This window comes from Artemia franciscana, chromosome 6 (genome assembly GCF_032884065.1).
Source record: "Artemia franciscana chromosome 6, ASM3288406v1, whole genome shotgun sequence".
Taxonomy (NCBI): Eukaryota; Metazoa; Arthropoda; class Branchiopoda; order Anostraca; family Artemiidae; genus Artemia; species Artemia franciscana.
In genome coordinates, this window is record NC_088868.1 from 11,917,478 (window position 1) to 11,941,916 (window position 24,439).

Here is a 24,439-nt window from a genome sequence, read left to right on the forward strand (position 1 = left end):
AACCATCCTGTGCTTTCACACACCCTTCTAGCAGTGGATATCGACTCCTCGCCTCCGATTCTCAGTATTTTTTTGCACTAGTCAATAAATTTTTGGACAATTATCCCTCAAACCAGAGGCAAACCCGCAAAAAACACTGCTTTTAGCGAATACATTTACAAAATAAACCTAAAATTAGCAGTATACTTGAACCTTTTCTGCACAACAAAGTATAATAATATAGCAAACTTCGATTTTATAAGAAATAGGACAATTAAAAAAAAAAATCAGGTAAATTATCACGAAAACTCAATATTCCCCTCACAGTCCGAGTTTTCATCATACTCTCTATCCGGCTGTTCAAACTCAGACATGTCAGGGAGGTCTTCTCCTCGTCTAAACCTCTGACTGACCGTATCGTCATCATCTTCCTCATAGGGGTCTCTCTTCCTCTTCCTAGCCGTTTCCTCTTCATCAGACGTGTCTTCAGCCTCTTCAAAATGACCATCAGGAGAATGATGTAGGCCGGCTTTATAGCCATGTGGATGATCCTCTAAATAAAAATACACAAAAACATTAAATAAAGCAGAAAATGACAATTCGAAAGATTATTTATTCAAGAAGGTATCAAATTGACAAAAAATGACTAATTCTATACTTTTCACCTTCGTCAACAATAATTTTCAATTCAATTTAATGTTTATTTCATTCAGTCTTAATACAACCGCCAGGTGACTTTTGCAGCACTAACAAACGCACTACCAGTCATGTCACAGTACTTTCATTTCTTTGGCATTTCCAGAAGTGTGGTGGTTGAGTTTTCAGATATTAATTTACAATTACATTTAGTTATCCACCTACTATATTATAATTGTACTTTTGAAACTAGCTCCTTTCTATTTTATGTTGGTTACCAAAGGTGGTGCCACCTTTCTTTCTTTTTTTCTTTGTCTGTGGAGTCCCATATCGCCCGATTTGAGTTGAGTAATTATGAAAATTCGAATTGGTTTTATTATTTTTTTTTATACATTAGTTTTTCTTTTTCAGATCAATTAGACACACACTAGAGGCGTGTGTGTCTAATTTTGTCTTTAAAGTTGTTGCAGATATGCTGCAAATAAACAAACATTGACATAGAACACACTAATTGAAAATATTAGATGCCTACATTTGTTATGAAGTTTTGATTCAAAGGTTCAGTACATACATCTTTGGACATTTAAGTTACATTGACAATAAACCAATATAAGCTAAAGTAGGTTATTTTGCTGTGTATTTATGAAATCACTTCTAATTGATGTTTTGATGGGAATATTCCAGCTACTGCTGAAAGCCTAAAAAGCATTCGGATTTATTTTCATAGCAATTATGAAATAAGTGCACGAAGAATTATCATAATATTACAACCAATTGGTTTCATAATCGTTTCTGTATAAATCAGAACGGGAACTAGCCAATGCCAGTAACAAAAGTATTCTGAGGGAGTTCAAAATTATACCATTTTTTGGCTTCATTTATGTCTTTTATTTTTTTATGTCTCTTTTATCCTTGACAAAAAAGGGGACAAGTTATAGCTCCGTAGGATAAACCTCTTCTGTCGAAACTAGCGTATGTCTCTTTTTCTTTATCTCCGTAACGGAACAAGATAGAATACCATTCAATTCATCGTTCTGAATTTATTCACGACACCCTCATAACTCAATTTCAACACCAATTGCATATGTCACCCATTTAATTATCACAGCCGAGCTTTTTAGAGTCTTCTGGGTATGACAGACTGTGATGCTTGTAATTATTATACTATTGCTGCTTGGCAAGAGTTCTGTCCTAACGGATGCAATATCAATCATAAGGATTCTAAACCATAGCTTTTACATGAGACGATTACGGTTAGCATGCATCCTCTCCTTTATTACTTTACTTATTAGTAGATACAAGGTAACCAAAAGAGACCACGCCTTCCTCTCCTTTCAAACCGGTAGCCGTTCCGAAACTGTCACAATGTAGCATCTTAATACTAAAAAAAATAGAACGGCATTCTGCTTCAACATTGATACCACTATTCATCTAGATTTTGATTACAGTCATTCATTAATTAAAACAAGCAATTACACCAATTACTACTACTACTACTAACTCACTGCAGCACCAAGCCGCCTGAGGCCAACACAGCCACGCACGCTCCTCCTCCAACCTAATCTATTTAAAGCCTCCCTCTTTACATCCTCCCAGGAAGTTCGCACTTCCTTTAAATATTTATTTATGACATCCTTCCAGCCCAGACAAGGACGACCTGCTTTCCGTGTATCCCTAGACGGTTGGCCAAAAAGGACAATCTTCGGTAGTCTGTCATCCTTCATCCGTAGAACGTGGCCTAGCCATCTCAACCTTTCTTTCATTATAGCCCCAGAAAGCGGGATTGAGCCACACTTTTTGTACAACCTACTGTTTGAAATAATACGGTCAGTCAGCCGGGTACCCAGTACAGTCCGTAGGCAATTTCTCTGGAAAACATCTAGTAAATTTTCATCTGCTTTTCGGAGTGCCTATGCTTCAGAGCCATATTTGACCACTGTCATCACTGTAGCTTCCAATATTCTAATTCACAAATTAAGATGAAGTATTTGCTGTCAACATCACGTCGGTAGACCAACGACTAGTATACATAGAGAATCAAGCTAGCCGAGAAAAGTACACGCGAATACGCTCTTTATAACTTTTACTTAAAGTCTTCAAAAATGGAACAATGAAAAATACATGAGGTGCAAACATTGAATTATAAATTATAGTAAGTGTTTGTTTATCAAAACGACCTTTTACCCTGCCTAGCAGGCAATAAGATTTTCTAAGTTTTTCTAATACAGACGACAACACCAACTCACGCGTAGCTTTAACTGTCAGGGCAAAGTAATGACTAGCTAACTGGTCCTGTTATATAGATGATGCATGCTTTTTTTTCATACCATAATGTAAGGCAATGGATATGATTTCAGATAGATAAGGACTGAGACAAACAACAACCAAGGCCCTCCGGGAGAAAAGTGTCTTTTGCGATTAATTTTCTTGGTGCGAGGGTTAAGTGCTGCGTTTTTTGTGAACGAAGTATACAGTCTAATTCTTCTGAGCCATTAGCTAAATGCTTTGACCTCATAAAGAATTACTCACAGGGCTCATTTTGGGGTGTATTAAATATAATCGAAGTCTCCACTCAAAGTGGAAGCTTGTCAAAAGGGAAATACAATATTCAAGTAGAAAAGACAAACAAAGGAGGCATAAGTCTTTGAAGGGAAATAGTAGTACTGAACAGGTTTAGGGTGTTTCTTACGTGAGCATTTCAATTTAGGTTAGCAAAAATGCTAACCTAAATTTAGGATGCCCGGTATTTTTAAAGAGACTGTAGTAATATCAGGAGAGACAAGGTGAAGTGAAAGTGGAGACGATTATATATAAAAAAAAAAGCATTAACATTTATTTACATTGATTTTTTTTAACTTTTGATAAGTCAGACAAACATTTCGGGGGGGGGGGTCAAACCATCAAGCCCCTCCTCCTGGATACAGCCTTGGTCTGAAATAGAACGTCTGTTTTGTGAGTAGAAAACTTCACAACGGGCTTTTATTTATAGTCGTAGCGATGCACTGTGGGAATCCCTCAAGGATTGCCTGAACAACCCATGAAAAATTTATAGAAAACGTCGGAAAAACAAATATTTAGCAGCAAACCACTCATCAAAAAACTTATAATCCATCACAAATTTACATTTGGTATACCTATATCTCAAGAACACCTGCATAGAATGGGAGATTAAAAATCACCCTGAGATCAGTCCAAACGATCATCTAAGCGAAATTTGCAGAGAAATTAATTGGCAGGATATAGGATTCAGATAAGTTGATCATCATGTGGTTCATAAGGTGGTCCATGGAATTTTACAGTTTAGCCTAAAATATAGGCTAAACAGGATTGTTTAATCATCAAAAAATTCAATAATTGCAAAAGTTTATTCGAGAGGCTATTGACAAAAGACTGAAAATAATGAAATTATAGAGACAAAAAGAAAGAAAACTGCATCTAAAAGACAGAGAATATACAAATAAACTAAAATGTCCCCTTCCCTGCATCTCAAGAAAGAAAAATGGTTACCTTCATATACATCTTCTGTAGGACCAAACTCACTTTCATCTTCTAACTCATTAAAATTTTCCATTGTTTTGATCCATGTTGCGTCAGGGTCATATTCTTCTTCTTCCTCGTCTCCCAAAAATTCTTCATCACCAGCAAAGAGTGATTCTTTATCTTCTTCTTCATCTAAAGTACTTTCTACTTCTTCTGACATTTCATCTAACATTTCCTGGGTAAAAGGGACGGGCGGCTTTTCAGCTTCTAAGTTTTTTAACGAGCGCGAAGTTTCAGCTTCCTTGAATAAATTACAATGATATAAGGACAAATTAGCAGTTAAATTAGAACAATGGGAAAACAAATAATGTAAATTAAAGAAATTAATGTAAAAAATTAGGATAAAATAGGTAATTTAAGTATTGGAATGTTAGCAACTCCTTGTGTCATAATATTTAGAGACAGCACGCTCTCAATTCCCTAACTTGAAATCAGAACAAAATATCGGTAAAATGAAATCATCAGACTATTTTCAAAATCATGAAATCACTCCAATTAAGTTAAAAGGACAAAATAGACACAGTGGTGTTAGTCCACTATGTTTCGTTACGTGGACACAACCTTCTAGGATAGCCTTCCGTAATTTTTATTTATTTTCTTTATTTCCCTCAAAAAATGAGGAGTATGCTACAATATAATATAAAGAAAAAACAAATGATAACACTTACAATCAAAACCTATCAAATATTGATCAAATACTTAAAAAAAAAAGATACAAAAACACTTGCTATGCTAAATAGTTTAGCCTATAAATCATGAAGAGCCAGAACTGTTACTAAAAAACAGAAATAAATTGTGGCCTAAAAGGTTAATTTTCGCCTTATCTTCAAATGTTTTATAATGCAGTATGAGGTTTGAATTAGTTACTTAATATAAGTCACAGTTCAAAAGTTTTCCATAGCCGAGATGCAGGATGAGAGGGGTTCCTCGTAAATATCACAGTCTGTTGGTATCCATTTTCTTCTCTTTGTTGGATGGGGTTATTATTTTTATACTGTTCATTCGGTGAAATAATTAATTAATTGGGCCACTGCGCACAGGTTACCTTCTAGTAGTGGCCATATTTACTGAATTCATTTTCTTTCTTTCATAAGTTGGGGAAAATAGAGGAGAAAAGTAAATTAAGAAAGAAAAAGTTTCCATAAAGACTCAGACTGCCCTTAAATACTGATATTATAGAGGTGTCAACACTGACCTCAAATTTCGATGAAAACGAAACCACTAACACATGCTAAAAAAGCGTGATCAAAGCTAGTTTTTTCTTTAAAGGATTATAGACGAAGCTAAAGGGGGACGACATGATCAAGTCCATTATAACTAGGAATGGGCTAATTGATGCTTACACAGCACTTGCTTTTTCTTTTAAATTATAAATTTCTGTAAGGATCAAAATTAAAAGTTGCTTTCTTGCAACAAAATAGCCTAAAACCAAAAAAGATAAAATCTCGATTTTGAGTGCTTTAAACAGAAAATTTTGATGGGAGAATTTAAAATTGTTTCTTCTAAAAATGAGCACGGTGATCTTTATAATTTGCAATTATGTTCGTTTAACCCATTCGACTTTTATGTTTGTCTCTAATCAATGGTGACGAGACGTCTCACGAGAATCTACCTTTCAAGGAATACACTTGACCAAAGTTGGATTTGGTTTAAACCTGACGAGAAATAATTCTAGTTTATTCATCGTTTCCAAAGCGTTATTTTTGTCTTTTTCATACAAGTATTTCAACGATTATTGAAGTTATCAATTTTTCAAAAATTTTGCGTTTCATCCGCAACTTTTTAATAAAGTCCATAGCTTTACTTATCTATCTTTTTTGTATTGATTAAGCTTATATTAGCCAAAAAAAATTTTCCATTGCAACAAAAGAAAATTTATTAAGCCTACGGGCGATTGAGCATCCCCCCCCACCCTAGGGTTGTCAGAGAATCACTGTGCCAATTGGTTATTTGAAAAAGAAAGGGGTTTTTGAAACGGAATCCAATGAGAGGGAAAAGGAAACAGAATTTGATACATTGTATTTGAATACAATGCTTTTAAAAGTTCGATGTACAACTAATACAGTTTACTATAAATTTAATTGGAAAATATGGTTTATTTACTTATTATATAGCCCAGATCGCGTTTTTTCTTTTTATGGCACCAAAACTCCCTTTATCAGACTAACTGTGGGATTACCTCTTTAGCGTTCTAAACACCACGGGAAAGTAAATCTTATTGAAACCTATACGGGAGTTACTGTGAGTTAAAAAGGGAATACAGGCGTAAACATCCAGAGAATGGGTTACGCTATACAAGTTTTTGAAATTAGTATACCTCTAAAACTTATAGTTTCAACTTACCAGTCTTAGCTGACAAAAAAGAAAAAAGGGAAAAATAACTGTAAGACAAAAAAAAAAAGAAAAAAAAGGAAAAATAACTGTAAGACAATTAGCAGTGCAGAGCTCTTATAATTCTAGATGCTATTGAGACACGTCCAATCAATAGGCAAGTCCCACCTAGTTGTCCTCGATCCCCATCCCCAAGGAATTATTTATCTGGGTTAACAGGAATACTAATGCAGTAGAGCTCCCTCCATGAAGTTTAAAATTTCACCGATATAAGTTAAAAAAGGAACGTTTTATATGGTAAGCAACCGTTTTCTGAGCAAACTCTCTTTGAACATTAAACACTATCGTCAGCAAAACACCTGTTTATCCTAAATAGTTAAAAATAGTATTAGAAACAGAAATTTTGGCCTTCCACATTTCAGCTATCCTAACATGGATGTTCATGGGTTTAGCCATCCCTCCACACAAAATCTGAAACGGTCAGTCTCGAAATTATCTACCTAATATTCTGTGAGAGAATAAGACCAGCAAGGATACTATTTAAGAAGGAACAAAGGGGTAGTGGAGAGAGGCGGTTCCCTACCAGGAAAATACATTATCAGCCAATGTCAAAACGAGAAAATAACGAAATTCCTCAGCCGTATTACGCCTCAATGAAAATTGTCAGGTTTAAACTCTAAATATTGTATCACAGTAAGCATTAACATACTCAAGTCAGTTGAAAATTAATATCTCGTCTATGGGTGTGTTTAAACCAATTCGAGGTGACAATTTCTTCATTCATTTTTTTTATTATTATGGCAGCTTATTCCCAGCAGCTCCTGTTCACGCGCAAAATTCGATGCACGTGCAAAGTACCCAGATCCAGAACCTAGAACTCTTTGTCTAGGATTTCAGGTTCGACCAATCCCGTAGCTTCTAATATTTAGCTTCTAGTACGCATTATAGTCTTTTAGCTAGGAGCGTATAGTAGGTCCAGTAAGCAGTCTCACCTCGTTAGGCATCAAAGATTAACTCACCTGCCTAGCAATCTGCGGTGTAACACAGTGGGAAGGTGGACGATACTTATTTGATGCTTGGGTTTCAGTCACGGGGAAAAGACCTTCAACAACGTGCTCCCATCGCTCTGCACAAGCCCAAAGCCAATCTGGAGTCACGAGCTGTAACAAAATTCTGCCATTCAAAACACTTAAAATGAAGCATTGACTGAAAGTCAGTTTTTAGATCTGCTAAAATTACTTCACAAAAAGGGCACAACTGAAAAAAAACTGGCTGCACCCTAACTAATGATAATTAAAACAGCCCTAAATATATTAGGATATTTCTTTCCTTAAGGATTTCGCTAAGGTGAGTTGAGCACAGCCCTTTTTGGAACAAAATACATAAAGCACTTACCATAAAATAGGTACTTCTTTAAAACTGAGTAAAAGCCAAATTTAAAAAGTAATTAAATCTATCACTTTAGTACTGAACTCTTCACTTATTGCTATTGTTCCTACTGCCCCCATTTAAGATGATTGCAAATCCCCTGATTGTCCCCATTAGATAGAAACCTTCCTCGAATTCTCAGTCAGTGAGACCAGGAAAAACTTTGAGAATCTTAAAAAAAAATGACACATTTATACGGATTTTGAGACATTTGAGACATACTTAATAGAACTTACGAAATTTTTTTTAGCCCGATTTAGTTTCCTTTAGCAATGGAAATTACTTTTATTAGTAATAGGAACTTTTTACACCTATCGTTTAATTACGCGTACTCTTTTTGACGCGAACGTCAATAGCATAGAAGTCTCAAAGAATGCTCCTAAGCTTGTACAGTCAAATACTATAAGCAGGTATGTAGGGGGGGGGAGGGGGGCCGAAATTCTTTTTTCCCCTTGGAACATTTGGTAAAAGCATTCAATGGATTCTATATTATTACTTACTAAGAAATATGTAAGTCATCTATTATGTCGCTTCGTCCGTAAAGAGATGATCAATGTTAACATATGAGAGATAAAACAATGACATACATTAAAACCAAGCTATGACCTTTATATTTAGCCACATTCAAGGTATACTTCACTTAACAACACATACTCTTAACTTTGATCAACTAATTATCAATACAAAGTAAATTCCAACAAAGGGGATTATAGTGGGCAACCCAAATTTAAGCAATTGGACTGTCCAAGAGATTGGTGCCTTGACTTTTCTTTTAATACTAATAAAGAAGTGTTTAAACTATTTAAACCTACATTCAACATAAATTACAATAAGAGCCTCCATTGAATCTTTTGTTCTTTCTTTTACACCTAAATAAAAAATCAGAGAGGAAGAAAATACAAGATTAAACAAATAAGAGATAACAAACAATAAAACAACAGTTAGGGCTTTAAATGTATCAAAACGTAACAAACACCCCCCCCCTTTCCAAAGAAGAGTTCAAGATACGGTAAAAAATATTTGATCCTGTTTTTGGTAGTTGGATTATTTTTTTCGTCTACTGAAAATCCGAATTCAATAGTTTTGCTCAAAAAGTAAATAGTTAAATTTAAAATTAAAGAGAGCCACGAGTCTAGAATTACCAAATTCTGCAACTAAACTATGGAAGAAACTAAATTAAAAATTGGGCCTGAGTTTTTCAGGACTAATTTTGCATTGGGATGGATACAATCAAAATAGTGACCTGATAACTGATTTAATTATTGGATTAGCAAGGTTCTTTTAGAAGAAATCGGAAGCTACTAGCGCTACCGATGGTGCAAGTTTGTCCAATAGAAGTAGCAGAATTCAAAACAAGTTGAATTTTGAACAATCAGGTTCTGGATTTCAGTAAGGGTCTGACTTAATTTGCTTCTGAGCTGAATAAAATATCTTGAAAGAAGATAGGTTCTTTAATTTGTTAAATTTTATTGATTGTAAAAACGTAGGTTAGCCCGAACAAGGGCACCTATGCCATTTCGGCAAAATTCGCTCATTCATCTTCGGCTCAATGCATGAAAAAAGCAAAAGAAAAAAAAAACAACAATTGTATTTGGGATTTTGTAATTCCTTCAGAATATTCCAAAATCCTTCAAATATTCCATATCTGTGAGTTTCAAAACAGCAAAGTAATTACCAGTAAATATCAGGCTTTTCCACCATATTGCTGCCAAATCACCACACCACCATGCAGTCCAAATACAGCGTCAACAATGAGTTCTAAGTGGGTAACAATAACCCACAACTAGGCGTGTTGCGGAAGGACGGCGTAGGGTAGACGAGTGCACTCAGGTTCTGATACTACCACTCGCTTAAGCTTGGCTATTTGAGCAATTAAGCAGTAAGACCAAAACTCGATTTGTATTGGGTTTTCAATCTATACCATTTAGTTTAGAGAAGGGCCTCTATTCGAAACCCGAGAAAGCGACAAACTAAATTGGTTTATATGTAATTCAAGAGAAACACTCAAATGAGAATCTATCTGAGGCTTGTTCTCAATAGCTTCGAAAATATATCATTAGAAAACACACTTGCGAAACAGTTCAACTTACTTTGATGTACTTTAGTTGCTGGGCCTTTTTCACCTTTGCCGTCCCAAGAATTGGAGCAATTACGTGTGTAGTGGCATCTCCTTTCTGACTAGGCCTCCTAGGAACTATATCTTTTGTAACATTGGCACCTAAGCTTCGAGCAACAAGAAAGGGTCTGCTCTTCTCAAGAACTTCAGTATTTGGTATTACATGACTGAAGACGATATTGACTCCAGCCAAAACTTTTGATCTAACATAAGGTATGACCTGTGGAGAGTTATTGAAAACATTTAAGAAGCTTGTGATAGCATTTTATTTTAATCAAGAAATATGGTAGGCCAAGGGAGTTAAGTCCTGGGCTATGTATGTCCAAAATATATCTACAAATAAGGATAAATTCTTTTCTCACAATGGACTTTTTCAACCTCATTATCCATTCCTAGAATACCCCCTTGAAACTTCGGTTCGTGTATACAAATGGTTTCAAGGATATTCTTTTTAAGCTTCTGCAACCTTCAGAGGTTAAAATTCTATATCTGACCTGACTTAACTGACCATATAGGAAAAGTCATAATTTAAAACGACAGTGTAAATGCTCAAATAAAGACGTTTATTTTGCTTATGGCAACCCTGTTAATAGCTCCCTTTTTAAGGATTTCAACATGGCTAACGCCTGCCAAAGAGGTAAATGAAATTTTGTGGAAATTATCTTAAAAAAAACTTGATAAACAAGGATGGTAGTACTTTCTTAGTGTTAATGCTGATTTGTATGTATGTATAATTTTTTTTTTGATAAAACAAGAAAGATGAGCAACCCCAAAAAACAAAATTGGCCGGGACCAATTGCCAATAATTAAAAAAAAAAAATCACAAACCAAATCATTCAAACCCTCTGAGCTAGAGAAAAAAAAAATTCACATAAGAGCAAAGCTGTTACTGTTTGATTTGGATATTTTCGTCAAAACAACTGATCTTATCGACATTTCTGACTTTTCTACTGCAAAAAATTGTATTTTCTCTTTCGGAATGATTTTAGATATAATATTTTATCTATAAAATATTATCATTTATGTACACAAAGTAAGCTATTTTAGCATTAATTTCTATGGACGCCCATAAGAGGGTGGGGGAGGGTACCGGCTCCCTGGCTTAGTGACATTGCCTTTTTTTTTAGATTTGCACTATACAGCATTGGAAGTTCCGATTAGACCCAGTTTTAGCCAGTTTTTTAGATGTTGTGCCTTTTTTTATGATTTTTCCATTTTTATGGTTTTATAACTCCAAAATACGAATTCGGTCCTTCGGAGCTTGTGATTGACATTTTTTGAAATTAAATATCCAATCTCCCCACTCTTAAATTCAGCTTCTGGGAGCCCAGGCACTCAACCCTTCAGGTGAGAAAGGTCCTCAGACATTTTGCAAAGTAATTCTCGCTAACCTTACACTTTGTCAAGAGCAGGTCTAGCAAACTCCTTTATTTGGTCTTGGAAGAGCCCTTGTAAGACACAAAAAAAACTTTCAATATAAAAGCTTTAATAAACTATTCAACGTACAATTCTGTCCTGCCACAATCATGTAACAGTTATCTTTTGACACGTGGCTAGTGTTGCATAAACATTTGTTATAAAGCTCAGAGCTTTACCAGCTCCTAACTAGCGGGCTTTCTCTCGAAATCATTAGGCGATTTGGCTAGTGGGCATTTTTCCATTAATTTAAATGACAATTAGGTCCAGCCAGTTAGCTACTACCTCTAATCCTACCAACAGATACTTTTTAGGCTAATTTAAGAGACTCCAGATGAAGATTATCTACCAGCCTTCCACTCAAATTTGTATTTGTTAATTGATGTCATTGAAAGCGTCTTGAAGCAGAAGGTAATGCATCTTATAGCATCGTCCCTTGCCTCAGATAATTTATTTTAGATTTTTTCAAAAACTAAAAAAGCAGATTTATATGATTAGCATCAAATTGTTAGAAGTGATGAAAGACTTGAAAGCCATGGCTATTTAGAGCAAAGCCAAAAGAAATGTGAGAGGTAAAGCATAACCCTGTTTCAGAATTGTATAAAATAATAGCATTTAGCCTTTTGACAGAGAGTCTATCATCCATCCTAGGGTAGAATAAATATAGATAAACATAGAGTAAGGGTATTTCAAACGACCACAGGAATTACAAAGAGATGGCCAAGATTTTGGGCTGATTCATGACAGACAATGTCCACTGGACTTGTATACAAAACGGGGAACTGAAGTCGTCCGGCCTCATAGGCGGATATGATTAACAAAATACTCAACTGAAATCAAAATTATCGGAAATGACAGCTTTAAATTATAGACTAAATTAATTATAAACTATAATTAAATTATAGTTTACTTAATGCTGAATGTATAAGTAAATAAAAAATAATGAACATAAAATGCCTCAGACATCCAAAAAGAACAGTCATTTATTGCAAATGACTGTTTACCATAAACTGTCAAATAAACTAACTGTCTAATTCGAAAAAAATTTGAAAAAGTGAGGTATTTTTAACTTATGAACGAGTGATCAGATCTTAATGAAATTTGACAATTAGAAGGACCTCGTAACTCCGAGCTCTTATTTTAAATCCCGACCGAATTTTCTGTCATTGGGGGGACTTGGGGGGGGGGGGAATCTCGGAAGACGCTTAGAGTGGAGAGAAAAAATGCCTCAGGGATCCAAAAATAACAGTCATTTATGGTAGTACACAGATACTGCAAAGACACTGCAAGAGATATCTTAAAATGAAACTCGGATTTAAGAAAAATAAATGAGCAAGAGTAAATTACCGTTTTTAGGTCTGGGAGTTTCTTATCTCCTTTTTTCAGGAAATCATCATACATCTCGTAGAAAGTTTTGTGAGTAGATTTCAATATGTCTTGTAAATAAATAAGATAGTCATCACTGTCACTCGGGTCCTCAGCTGAATAATCAAACTGGACTGGCATGTTCCTTTCATTTGTTTGATCGTCCTTCTTTTGTTCATTCTCACTCTCTAAGCTCTTGTCAATTAAAACATTGTCTTCAATTGGTGAACTCTCATTTTCAGTGTTTTCAAATTCTTTTTTAACATCACTATTCTTATTCTCTTTGTCTACGCCTTCTTCCATTTTTCCACCGCTATTTTCTTCCACGTCCCTGTCTACAATTGACACTCTGATACTGTCAGCAGTCTTTTCTTTGCCTTGTTCTCTTTTAGGTTTCTCTAAAAAAAACGAATTCAATAAGTGAAAGGATTAAGGTTACAGAGTCAGGGAAGTGCATGGTGATGGCAGAAACAAGCAAATTTGATCATTGATATGAGACATGAAATAGCGAAATTTTTATTTCGCTGTTTAATAAGAGGAGTCATCGAACTCCTCTTATTAAAAATTCATCAAACAGATAAATGATGTACAAGTAATGGCAAACAGTGTACTACTAAACGGTGTAAAAGGTGTACTGATACATATTCCGAATCGACAATTGTAAAATTAGGCTGTTTCAAGATGTCCATTTTAGTGTCATGTGTATATAGCTCCATACCTCAACAAATATTGAATCTACTGTGCTGTCATATATACAAAACAGCAGAGAATTTTATACTCTACACAATAATTTACAAGTTTGATTTTTTTTCTACCTCGTTTCGGCTTATTACCATATAATGTCTTTTCAGCGATTTTCACTCATTTTTTTTCCAAAGAATTGGAACTGAAACAAAGCACTGCCGGAACAGCCTAAAGAATTGAAAAGGCATTTGGCAATAATAACGTTAATGAACGCGCTGACTTGGTTAGCAAAATTTCGCTACAGAGCTTTTAGACTCAAAGATGGGTCCCGAAAAAGTCAACCTAGAATAATCCAGGACAATGATTTGATGACTCTGGTCGAGACCCAACCATCACATACGACAGGTGGGATGGCAGAAGAGCTGGATGTCCAGCCTATTTTGGTTTTGATGGTTTGAAACATTTCGAAAGGTTAAAAAGGATTGAAAAATGGGTGCGCTACGATCTGAACGATCAAAAAATATTTGTCAAGTTTCAAGGTCTTTTCTTCTTTTCTTGCGCAACCAAAACGATCCTTTTACTGGATCAGATCGTTACGTGTGGTGAAAAACGGGATCCTCTATGACAACAGGAAACGTTCAGGACAGTAATTGGACACAGATGAGCCACCCAGGCAATTTTCGAAGGTAAAAACACTAAAAAAGGCCATCGTTACTGTTTGATGGTCAGCGGCTGGTGTGATTCGCTATAACTTTCTGCAACCGAAACAAACCATCACAGAAGAGTCCAATTGTGAGAAAATCTACAAAATGTACCAAAAATTGCACCAGTAGCAGTTTTGCTCCACGACCACGCTTGTCCACACGCCTAACAAATTACCATTCAAAAATTAGACGAATGACGCTCTGAAGTTCTACCAGGCCCACCATACTCCTCAGACCTTTCACCAATCGACTACCATATTTTCAAGGACTTTGATAACTTTCTCACCGGTAGAAAATTCACCAGTCTTGACGAGGCGAATAAGGCATTCGTCATTTTTCATTGAAAATCGAGCACCCGATTTTTATGCCGACGGAATAAATCGACTCATGTTATGTTGGCAGAATTGTAATGAATCAAATGGTGCTTGCTTCGATTCAATTGAAAAAGCCATCAGTGAGATATTACAGTTTGAAGAAGCCTCATAAAATCAGGCAAGCCAGACTATTGCATATTATCATGCAAACGAATTTGGGCGTTTAGGCGATATTCGGCCAAACGAATTGGGCATATCGCCCAAACGAAGAAAAACAGAGTTTTACCCTATTAGCCTGGAATTAACGAAGAATCATCAGGACTCAAAACTCTTTTTATGCAGTATATACGGTATACAATTCTGAATGCCTATTTACTGAGTTATACCGAACAATGTTTTTTAATGTAGTATCTTAAAATTCAAGTTGACAAAGAAATAAATTACTGAATAATTTCATCATTGAAACATTTGAAGCTCTATTTTCGCATTAAATGGTTTAAAAACCCCATTTAGTTATCAAATTATAGCTTCATTTTTAGTTACTATGAATTTAGGTTCGTTCTGTTGAGTCTGACGTCGCAGCAATGATAAACTTAGCTTCCAAGCATAACGAGCTCGTTACCACTTTGACCTCGAGTCCAAACCCATACCATCTCAGGCAACTGAGCAGAAAAGGATAAGAAAATATTCATTTTCTAATATATCCACCATAGATAGAATTCTTATGGAGGGTCATAGATGTTTCTTGAATTAGAACCTCCGCTACTGTTTGACTACGTCAAAATATATATATTGAAGGGTACAGATAATTGCAAAAACATAGATGAAACACTGCGTATAAATGTAATTATATAAATGTAATTGTATCTCAGTCTTGCGTTCAAATGGACCTTACCTGCGAGGAAACCAAATGGAATTTTGCAATTGTGTATAGCTACACATGCATTGAAATACCCAATGGAGTCGTTTTATAGAATATGAATGAATTTAAAGTCACAGAAAAAAAACTATTTTTAGCAAGTAATGTCTAAAAAATATGCATATTGATAAAAGAAAGTTAACTTATTAAGTTAATCCATGTTATGAAGTGACAAGAATAAAATTCCCGTTACATAACTCTAAAATTACTTATTTCATTTTATCCGGAGCGATTGTATTTAACCAGCAGTTGCAAGATAAATAGAGTTTAAATTAGTTAGAACGTTGTTTTGGCGGAAATTGAATGGGTTGGGTTGTATTGGATTGCGTTCACGCCGAAATTTTACTAATGTCGAGGTTGAACTAATGCTAAATTCAGCCAATACAAATCTTCATAGAATTCTCTGATTGGCTGATGTCAACAAGAAAATTCTTATTGGCTAAAATCATCGCGAGTAAAATCTCAGTACTAGAAAAATTTTCATTGTGAAAGGACCTTAAGAATTTTTGGCGCAATAGTCGAATTCAACTCGTTACATGTACGCTTACAAAAATTCCCCTGCTTTTAGATAGACCTAGAAAAAAGACGCTCTATGCGAGACTCACCATTGGGACTGTCTAATTCTTTTTTTTCAAGCCCTGGAGGGGCATGAATATCACCAGTTCTTTGGAAAAAATGATACGGCTTCACATGGATTAGATTCGGTGCGAAGTTCCATACCTCTTCCCTGTCATCAACGATGCAAACAAAATTATCCCCACATGGAAACAGGGCCCTAAAAGGAGCCTGAATTAGCATGGAAATCGAAACAACTTGAAGCATATTCCACTCGTGTTTTTGGTAATTAACAGTTTGGCTCATATCTTCGTCATAAATCGAAAAAAAAAACATATATCGAAAACAATTGAACATCACGAAAATTTTTAAAACTACTTCAGAATAGGATAATTGAACATAGGTTTATATGTACCTAATATTCGTATTTGAGCTTTTGCAATCGCACAATTCGGTTTTAAAGACAAATACTGCCTCAAACACGAGTAATGCTTAAAACAAAGACAGAATGGTAGTTTCTGAACGAGTGTTAAACACACTAACTGCATGAAAGTTCTTAAGCCAAACTGGCCAGACATGACAATAAACAACAAAGAGAGATAAAACTCTACAAAAAGAAAACTTCGAACGAGACGACGGCCAGTACAAAGGAAAGACTAAAACAACGCGGATATTTCACCTGTATCCAAACAAGGCGTCCTCAGCACAAGATAAAAATAAAACTAAACTAAAAACAAATAAAAACCACCATCAATAATATTAAATAGAATTGTCGCTACTTATCCATGTAGGGAAAAGCAGCTATTTGAGTTACTTCAATGAGAATCAAAGAGCAACTGAGGAAAAATTATGAAAATTGAAACTTAGTTAACTATGAAAATTAACTAAGTTTCAATTGACTACAAGACCATTGACTGACATTGATTGACTGATTGACTGAGTCCCATGAAACAATGTAATCTCTAGAAAACTCTAGAACATTATTTGCCCCAATGATGTTTAGAATGGATCATTATTTACTTGCCAAAACTACGGCATATCATTAAGAAATTAATGGTACCACAAATTTTGCTAAATTAAATCAACAAATATGCATATGAGTTTTTTTTTTAATTCGTTGTAACCTCCACAATACGGCTACATCTTGAAAGCCTGGCTTAAAAAAATCATATTTACCGTTCTGTCTGTTTACTCTAATTTTTGCATTGCAGCAAGAGCATGTCGTTTTGATTGGTGACCCTCTCCTCTAGCACGAGCGCCAAAACTAATATGAAAGAAGAGCAAGTTCATCCAAAACGTTTTGAGAAGATTGAACCCCAGGGATATCAATACACTTGGGGTCCCCCTTTCAACCTTGTCATTACAAGCATGCTACATCTCCTTTGAAGCAGTGCCGACCATAAAATGATTCTGGCAACCACACTCGCATTTACACCTAAACTTGCCTACACTCACTTTCACATTTATTTTCACTCTCAAGCTCATTTTCCTATTACTGTCATACAGACATTATAGGAACTTGAAGAAGCAGATATGCTACACGTTGCGGCGAGAACATGACAATAGAAAGTGTCAGTATAAGTAAGTATACCATGGTTATATACCCAGCAGTTGGGCCAGAGCAAACTATAAAGATTATATCAGTCTTTTGTAGGCTTGAATAAAAGAAATAGACAATCTAAACATAAGCAAGTCAGTTGGATTTCCTTGAATCATCGAATTATCTTAACGCCCAAAGTGAGCGGGAGCGACCTGCTCCCCATTAGACTGTTTGCCCCCCCCCCCAAGATTTTGAAAAACACCGTTTTTCGTTTTTTCATTGAAAATGCCTTTTTTATATTTTCATTTAAAAATTCTCTTTTATATTTTCATTGAAAAAAAAAAAGAAGCAAAACAGAAACTAGTCCCATTTCTAGATATGGAAATACACATCCACCCCCTATATCTTCGTAAATTGATGCCAAGCCATTGTCATTAAAGTGCAACAATTAAAACAATGCGTACTTTTCAGCTGCAAATTTGAATTCTATTTGAGCCAAAATCTGAAATTGTACAAATATATAGCAAAAAACTGCAAATCAGAATTTGATTCAATTGAGAATCTGAATTCTAATCAAATCCTTCCAACCACATACATACCTGTTTAACTTATATTTAATAGACTTATTAGGTTTAGCTTGAAGTATAGCATATAACTAACCCGATCGTATCATCGTCATCGTATCATGAGGCTACCATCAAACCAGGGAAAGAGAAATAAAAGAAAGAATAAGATAAAATGAGAAAAGATAGAACATAAAAAATATAATATAAGAAAGAGAAATGTCCATGAAACCTAAGTTCTGGTTAACCAAACCAAATCTAAAGCTCATCTATTTTAGAGTGAATATCAACAAACTTGCACTTGCTCATGAGTTAACTCTTTGAGAACCAAATTTTTGTATCTAGAAAAATATAGTGAATGCTGAAAATGTATTGGCTCTAGCCATGACTAAAGTCTAATAACTACAGCCCTGACAAAGGACGATAAACAGAGATATGATACTCACTTCAGGTTTGCAGACTTTATATGCTGGCTGAAGCATTCGTCCCGTGAAAGGATTCGTTTCGAAAAAAAACGTCCAGTGGGATCCAACTGGCGCGCTATTTCATGGGCATATGTTCTTGTTCCAAAAGTAACAATATGCAACTCAAATATTTTGGACATCTCTTCTAAAAACTCCATCAAATGTGGTCGTTTACGGGTGTGATAAGAAGAACGCAATTGATTTGATGGCCCAAGTCGAAAGTGAAAAACGTCCTAAAAGAAACGCACAATAATAGACAATGACAATAATAATAAACAATAATTCAATTAATCCAATATAGTAGAGAACCTCGTAATACTACCCTATACACTACACAGACATAGTTTTGTCTTTTTTTGGGTAAATCTAATGGCAGTACAACGGGATTTTTTAATATGGAGAGATAGTAGGTGTCTCGCAACACGTAATGGGAACATAAGAGATGCCTCACAACACCGGATAGGGACATAGCGTACGATTCACAACATGTTTCTTTCCTATTGTAAGTATCAACCCTAAGAGATACTATATAATTGTTTCTAATGAAAAAGTGAAAGCAAGAAGCAATATTAAAACTTAAAACCTACAGAAATTATACCGTATATTCTTACCCTAATTTCTAGTCTCTTCCTTACCCTAATTTCTCCAATAAATACTGTTTAAAATGAAATTAAAACACCCTAATCGCATTGAGGTGGATTTCATGGCTTTCGACGTTCCAACAGCTTAAGCCTAAAATTTGGTCTAAAAAAAAACAAAAAAAAACTTGGTTCCCCAATCAGTGGACAAAAAAAATGGCATAAACACTCTTCTGAAGAACTTCAAAGGATGGCAAGAACCTAAATATGTTAAGTAAAACACAAGAAAAGTCCACAGGCTTAAATTCAAGTCAGGGAAAAACCTAAATGTTAAAATTAAGGGACGGCGAAAACATAAATGTTTTGAAAAGAATATGTTTTAATAAAGAAATACCTAAAACCTAAATGTTCCAATTTGAGGCAGTGAAAAAACCTAAATTGTCAGAACAAACAATGGAGACAACCCAAATACTCGGATTGAAAAACGTCCCAGGTTTACACCTTGTTCTAGCCCTCTTCCCTATACGTCCCATGTTGAGATTTATTTTTTAGATATGCACTATTTGAGAATAAAATTAAACATCAATTCTTCTCATAATAAACCTTCCAAGAATAAAAAATTTCAAATATTTCAACTTCACGTCCAGAAAACAAAACAAACAGAACACAAAATCCATAATTCCAATTCTATGGAGACTAGTGGCAGTGCTTCTTAACCATTTTTGTCAACCCAATATTTAGAAACCAGCTAAGTCAGCTCAGACCTCTTTGGCTTAGAAAGCTTGGTACCATAATTTCAGATAGTCCTCTCCGACATTGACAACAAAACTTTACTTCAAGTGACATTACCGTAGGCTCTGGCTTGATTGCTAGCGATTTTTTGCTATCAAAGAATCGCAAAAATTGGGGCAAAAATTTGCGACCACAATTTTTGCCACAAGCAATAATTACGCCTCCTTTCGAAAAATACTGTAACGTCACATTTATCAATTCGGACAGAGATGCTCCCTTTTCGTAAAAACCGCGGAAATTAATCCCTTACTACTTTCTAACAATAATCTGAATCAGCGGACTAGGAAAGAAAAAGCAAGAACAAAACCTAAGTGTTGCTACTGCAACAAACTACGGTCCTATAATAATTGCAACTTAAAGAGAACAGAAATTACTATCAATGAATTCCCACATCCCGAGACGGAAACAAAATTAAAGTCAATAATCACATCTAATATAAAGATAACCAATAAATAAATGCATAAAGAATAAATAAATCCTAAAACGAACAGAAACAATACTGAGTAAAGAGACAAACTTAAAAGAAGCAGAGAGCTATTCATAATAATCAAAAACAGGAGTAGGGATATTGCTCTGTAAACCTTCTTAGCGTCGTAGTGTTATTTGCGCTATACTGGATTTTTTAAATTTCTGTTCAGATCTAGTTTTCCCCTCGTTACAAATTTTAATATCACTCTCTACTTTTCTTTGTAAAACAGTTTTGTTCAAAAATGCTTTTGAATTAATGATCCTTCATTTTTAATTTCAATGGTTTTATTGTTGGTTACCATTACGAATAGCATTAAAGTCTTTCGTTTTGATTAAGTGCTTTATCTCAGTATTTACTCGTGAGTAATTTCTAATTGCAATTTGAGTTTTAAGTGCGGTGGAAAGGACACATGAAATTTTAGCAGTCCCCAACCCCACCATAAAAGATCCTAACATAACTTATTTTTTACATAACCATTAAAGTTTCAACTTAATACCCTTAACCGTTTCTGGATTGCAGATATGCCATTTTGACTAGGTTGGTCCACACACTGTCTTTTGATTTGGTTCGAAAACCACTCAGCATTTCCAGACAGGTTAAACTTAATAACCTTAGTAACTTTTCAGGTATTGCAGTTACGTTTTCTTACAGTAACCAATTTGCGTTATTTCAGTCCCTTCTCCATATGAAATGGTTCCGTAAAAAAGAAAGCAACATGAAAGGCTTACGACCCTTTGCTACAGGCGTCAAATGATGATAAAAAAAGACCTATTTTGCATAGTATAGGGGGAGGGAACAAAAAAATTTCGAATTATAAAAATAAGGATACAAATAAAAAAATATTCCTTGAGATCCATGGGGTCAGGTCTACCACTTCACTTTCGATCAATTAGCACCCCGGGTTAATAAGTTATTAAATGCTAAGTGACAGGAATAGGTTTGGTCAGAAAATTGTTTTCTTTCCAACTGGAATTGAAAAATTACACAGCAAGCACTGGTTTGATATGATCATATCCGATGAAAGTCAAACCCTTAAAAATACTGCATATATTTCCAAAAAACAGCACCTTTTTATAGAAAAGCGACAAATTTTTTGCCAAAGAGAGTTTTAGGCGAAAAAAGCAGCTTTTCGTTCATTTTACTGAAACTCCAAGCTGCCGCCGAAATATTCTAGTATTTGATTTGAAAGTGTCAATTTTTGTAAACGTCTTGTTTCAAAGAGAAGTTCTTTCAAGAAACTTTTTATACTACTTATTCGTTTTGAGCTATCAAATCATTTTAAGGCTTGTGTCCATCTTACCTCTGATCTCATTTTAAAACTCAACTGATTTAAAAAAGCAATCTTCATTGCTAATTTAAAAACACCAACGTTTTAATTCTCTTGGCATGGTAGCCCTCATGAATTTACAACAGGGTTTAGAGAAAAGTTTTTCGAGAATGGAGTTGCAGCAACAGAAATTTGCTAGGAACTAGACCTGGTTGATTTTTTTCTGTAACAGCATTTGTCATATGTTGGACCATATATAAATTTTTAGACAGAGTAATATGGCGGAACCAGAGTCTAATGTTATAAACAAAGATAGTTACATTCACATGAAATATATTAAAAAAAAAATAGGCAGATCCGGTAAGTATTGACATATTAGTGCCTACATGATTTTCTTATATAGTACTCACCTAACCTCGGCTTCGGAGTTGAATACCGAATTGAGGGTAGAAAGCTTCACCCCCCTCCCCTTAAAAAAATCAGACAAATTCTCTTAGGCTGTTAAACTTTAATATAAAACACCAAACTTGATGTTAATTCTATTACTAACAACTCGCTCCAGAACTATTCCGCCTGATGCCAACACTGATACGCACGCTTCTCCTTTATCCCAATCAATTCAAAGCCTTCCTCTTTACACCCTCCCAGGAAGTTCGTATTTTCCTTTAATATTTCCTTACGACATCCTCCCAACACAACCGGGGACAACCTGCTTTCCATTTGGCCCTACATGGGTGGCCGAAAAAGAAAATCTTTGGCAACCTGTCATCTTTCATCCACAAAACGTGCCCTAACCATCTCAACCCTTTTTTCGTTATAGCCCTAGAAAGCAGGATTGAACCCCACTTTTCATACAGCCTACTGTTTGGAATATGTTCAGTCAGTCGGGTACCCAAAACAGTCCATATGCAAATCCTCTGGAAAACATCTAGCAAATCGTCCTCCGTTTTTCAGAGCACCCATGCTTCAGAACCATACTTGACCACTGTCATCACAGTGGCTTCCAATATTCTAATCTTGGGACTTATCTTCCTACTCTTCAAATTTTTTTAGTTTTACGGAATCAGTCTCACAATGCTGATTCTGGAGTTAGCTCAAACTTAGTCCCATTTGAACTATATGCTGTTTCTAAGTTCCAACTACACAGTTTTAGTTGACGATGGTCCTCTTTCCACTCACTTCAGTGAATCAAATATTTAATAAAAGAAAATCAGATTCATTATATTTAAAAGACTAACGCCGAACATACTGCATCAGATGCATAAGCATGAGGCATGGGACATTGAGGAGATAACGGCTTCTTTGAATGGTAGCTACAGAGTACCAATAAAAATTATGTTCATATTGTATTATTGACCATTTTGCATACTTTAATAATTAGAAACTAACATAAGGATTGAAAAGCAGCAGTATCAAAATACTCAAGGGTCTCAGGCCTAAACCTAATCAAGTAACTTGTACTGAATTACGGCCTCATTGAATGAGAATGTTTTGATAAAGCTCATTGAATGAGGCTCATTGGAGTTACTTGTACTGAATTATAGCCTCATTGAATGAGGCTATTTTGATGAGGCTCATTGAATGAGGCTGATTGAAGTTACTTGTACTGAATTACAGCCTCATTGAATGAGGCTGTTTTGATGAGGCATTGAATTACACCCAGAAGAAACAATCTGGCAACAGAACAGATACAAGCAATTGCTTGGTGACCAGCACTGGTACAATTGTATAGTTTTTGGTATAATTTGGACACCTTGGCACACTGTGGCACGCACAAATGTTTAGGTACAAATTTTCCTGTACATTTTGGTTTTACTTCCTCCATTCTGACTCGGATATCTGCTCCATGTTAATCAAAAAATGTCTTACTGTTACAGAAAATTCTTAACCTGCTGTTCACAGGGTACAAATTAATATCTTGTGGTGCAATTTCTATCGGAATACTAATACAGTTTATTTTAAAGCGCTTGCAACACTGTTGAGCTAACGCCATTTTTTCTGATGGATAATCGTGGCTGTGAACTCAAAGTTGCAGCATTGAGTCCATATTCAGTGTCGGATAAAGGGCGATTGGGCCAAATCAGGCCCCACATTTAAAAGGGCCCCACGCAACCATAAAAATGAACAAAGAAAAAAGATTTGACATTTAAAGCAAATTGTCTTGGAAATTCTAAGCAAATTTTAAGTATGTATTCCTGGATTAGATTTATTAATGTATTTTACATAAGGTCCTTTATTTGAATGATTTTGCACAATGTACTTGAACTACCTTACGTACGTTAACTACTATGCTGGTATATTTTATTAATTATTTAATATATCAAACAAACACAGAGTAGAAACAATAGGGAAATATTTTTTCCAAGACAGTTGAATTCAATTCAGTGGATATTTCGGCCCCATGTCCAAGGGCCTTGCATTAAAATTTGAGAATTAAAACTAATAATGTTTTTAAAAACTTTTTAAAACAGCCCTAGCATCCTTACTTCAACAAATTTCAACCAGGATTTTATTTTTTTTTTTTTTTATTTAATATATAGAGAGGGCTTCACAAAAAAAGTTTAATCGGGCTTCACACCAACTCAATCTGGCCCTGTCCAAATTAAGTTTAAGTGTAACTTAAAACGTGCATTAGCTTACCTTCATATTTGGATTTATATTTTCATCATTTGTTGTGTGGATCAGTGTTAGATCCAAGTCCAACAACAACACTAGCTTCCTGTGTTTAAGAAGATTCCTTTGCTCTTCCTTTCCAATTCTTTCAAACCCTTGAGGTGAA

The 24,439-nt window shown here is 35.1% G+C and overlaps 1 protein-coding gene across 1 annotated transcript; it reads right to left on the reverse strand.

The window, feature by feature from the left end:
* Positions 1-220: 220 nt before the first annotated feature.
* On the reverse strand, positions 221-24,418 carry LOC136028054 (RNA polymerase II subunit A C-terminal domain phosphatase-like). Its single transcript, XM_065705648.1, has 8 exons — positions 24,301-24,418; positions 18,537-18,787; positions 16,038-16,207; positions 12,794-13,209; positions 10,005-10,250; positions 7,506-7,646; positions 4,123-4,396; positions 221-532 (listed from the first exon to the last, which is right to left on the reverse strand). The coding sequence occupies exons 1-8, from the start codon at positions 24,304-24,306 to the stop codon at positions 279-281; spliced, it is 1,758 nt and encodes a 585-aa protein (XP_065561720.1). The 5' UTR covers positions 24,307-24,418; the 3' UTR covers positions 221-278.
* Positions 24,419-24,439: the final 21 nt, after the last annotated feature.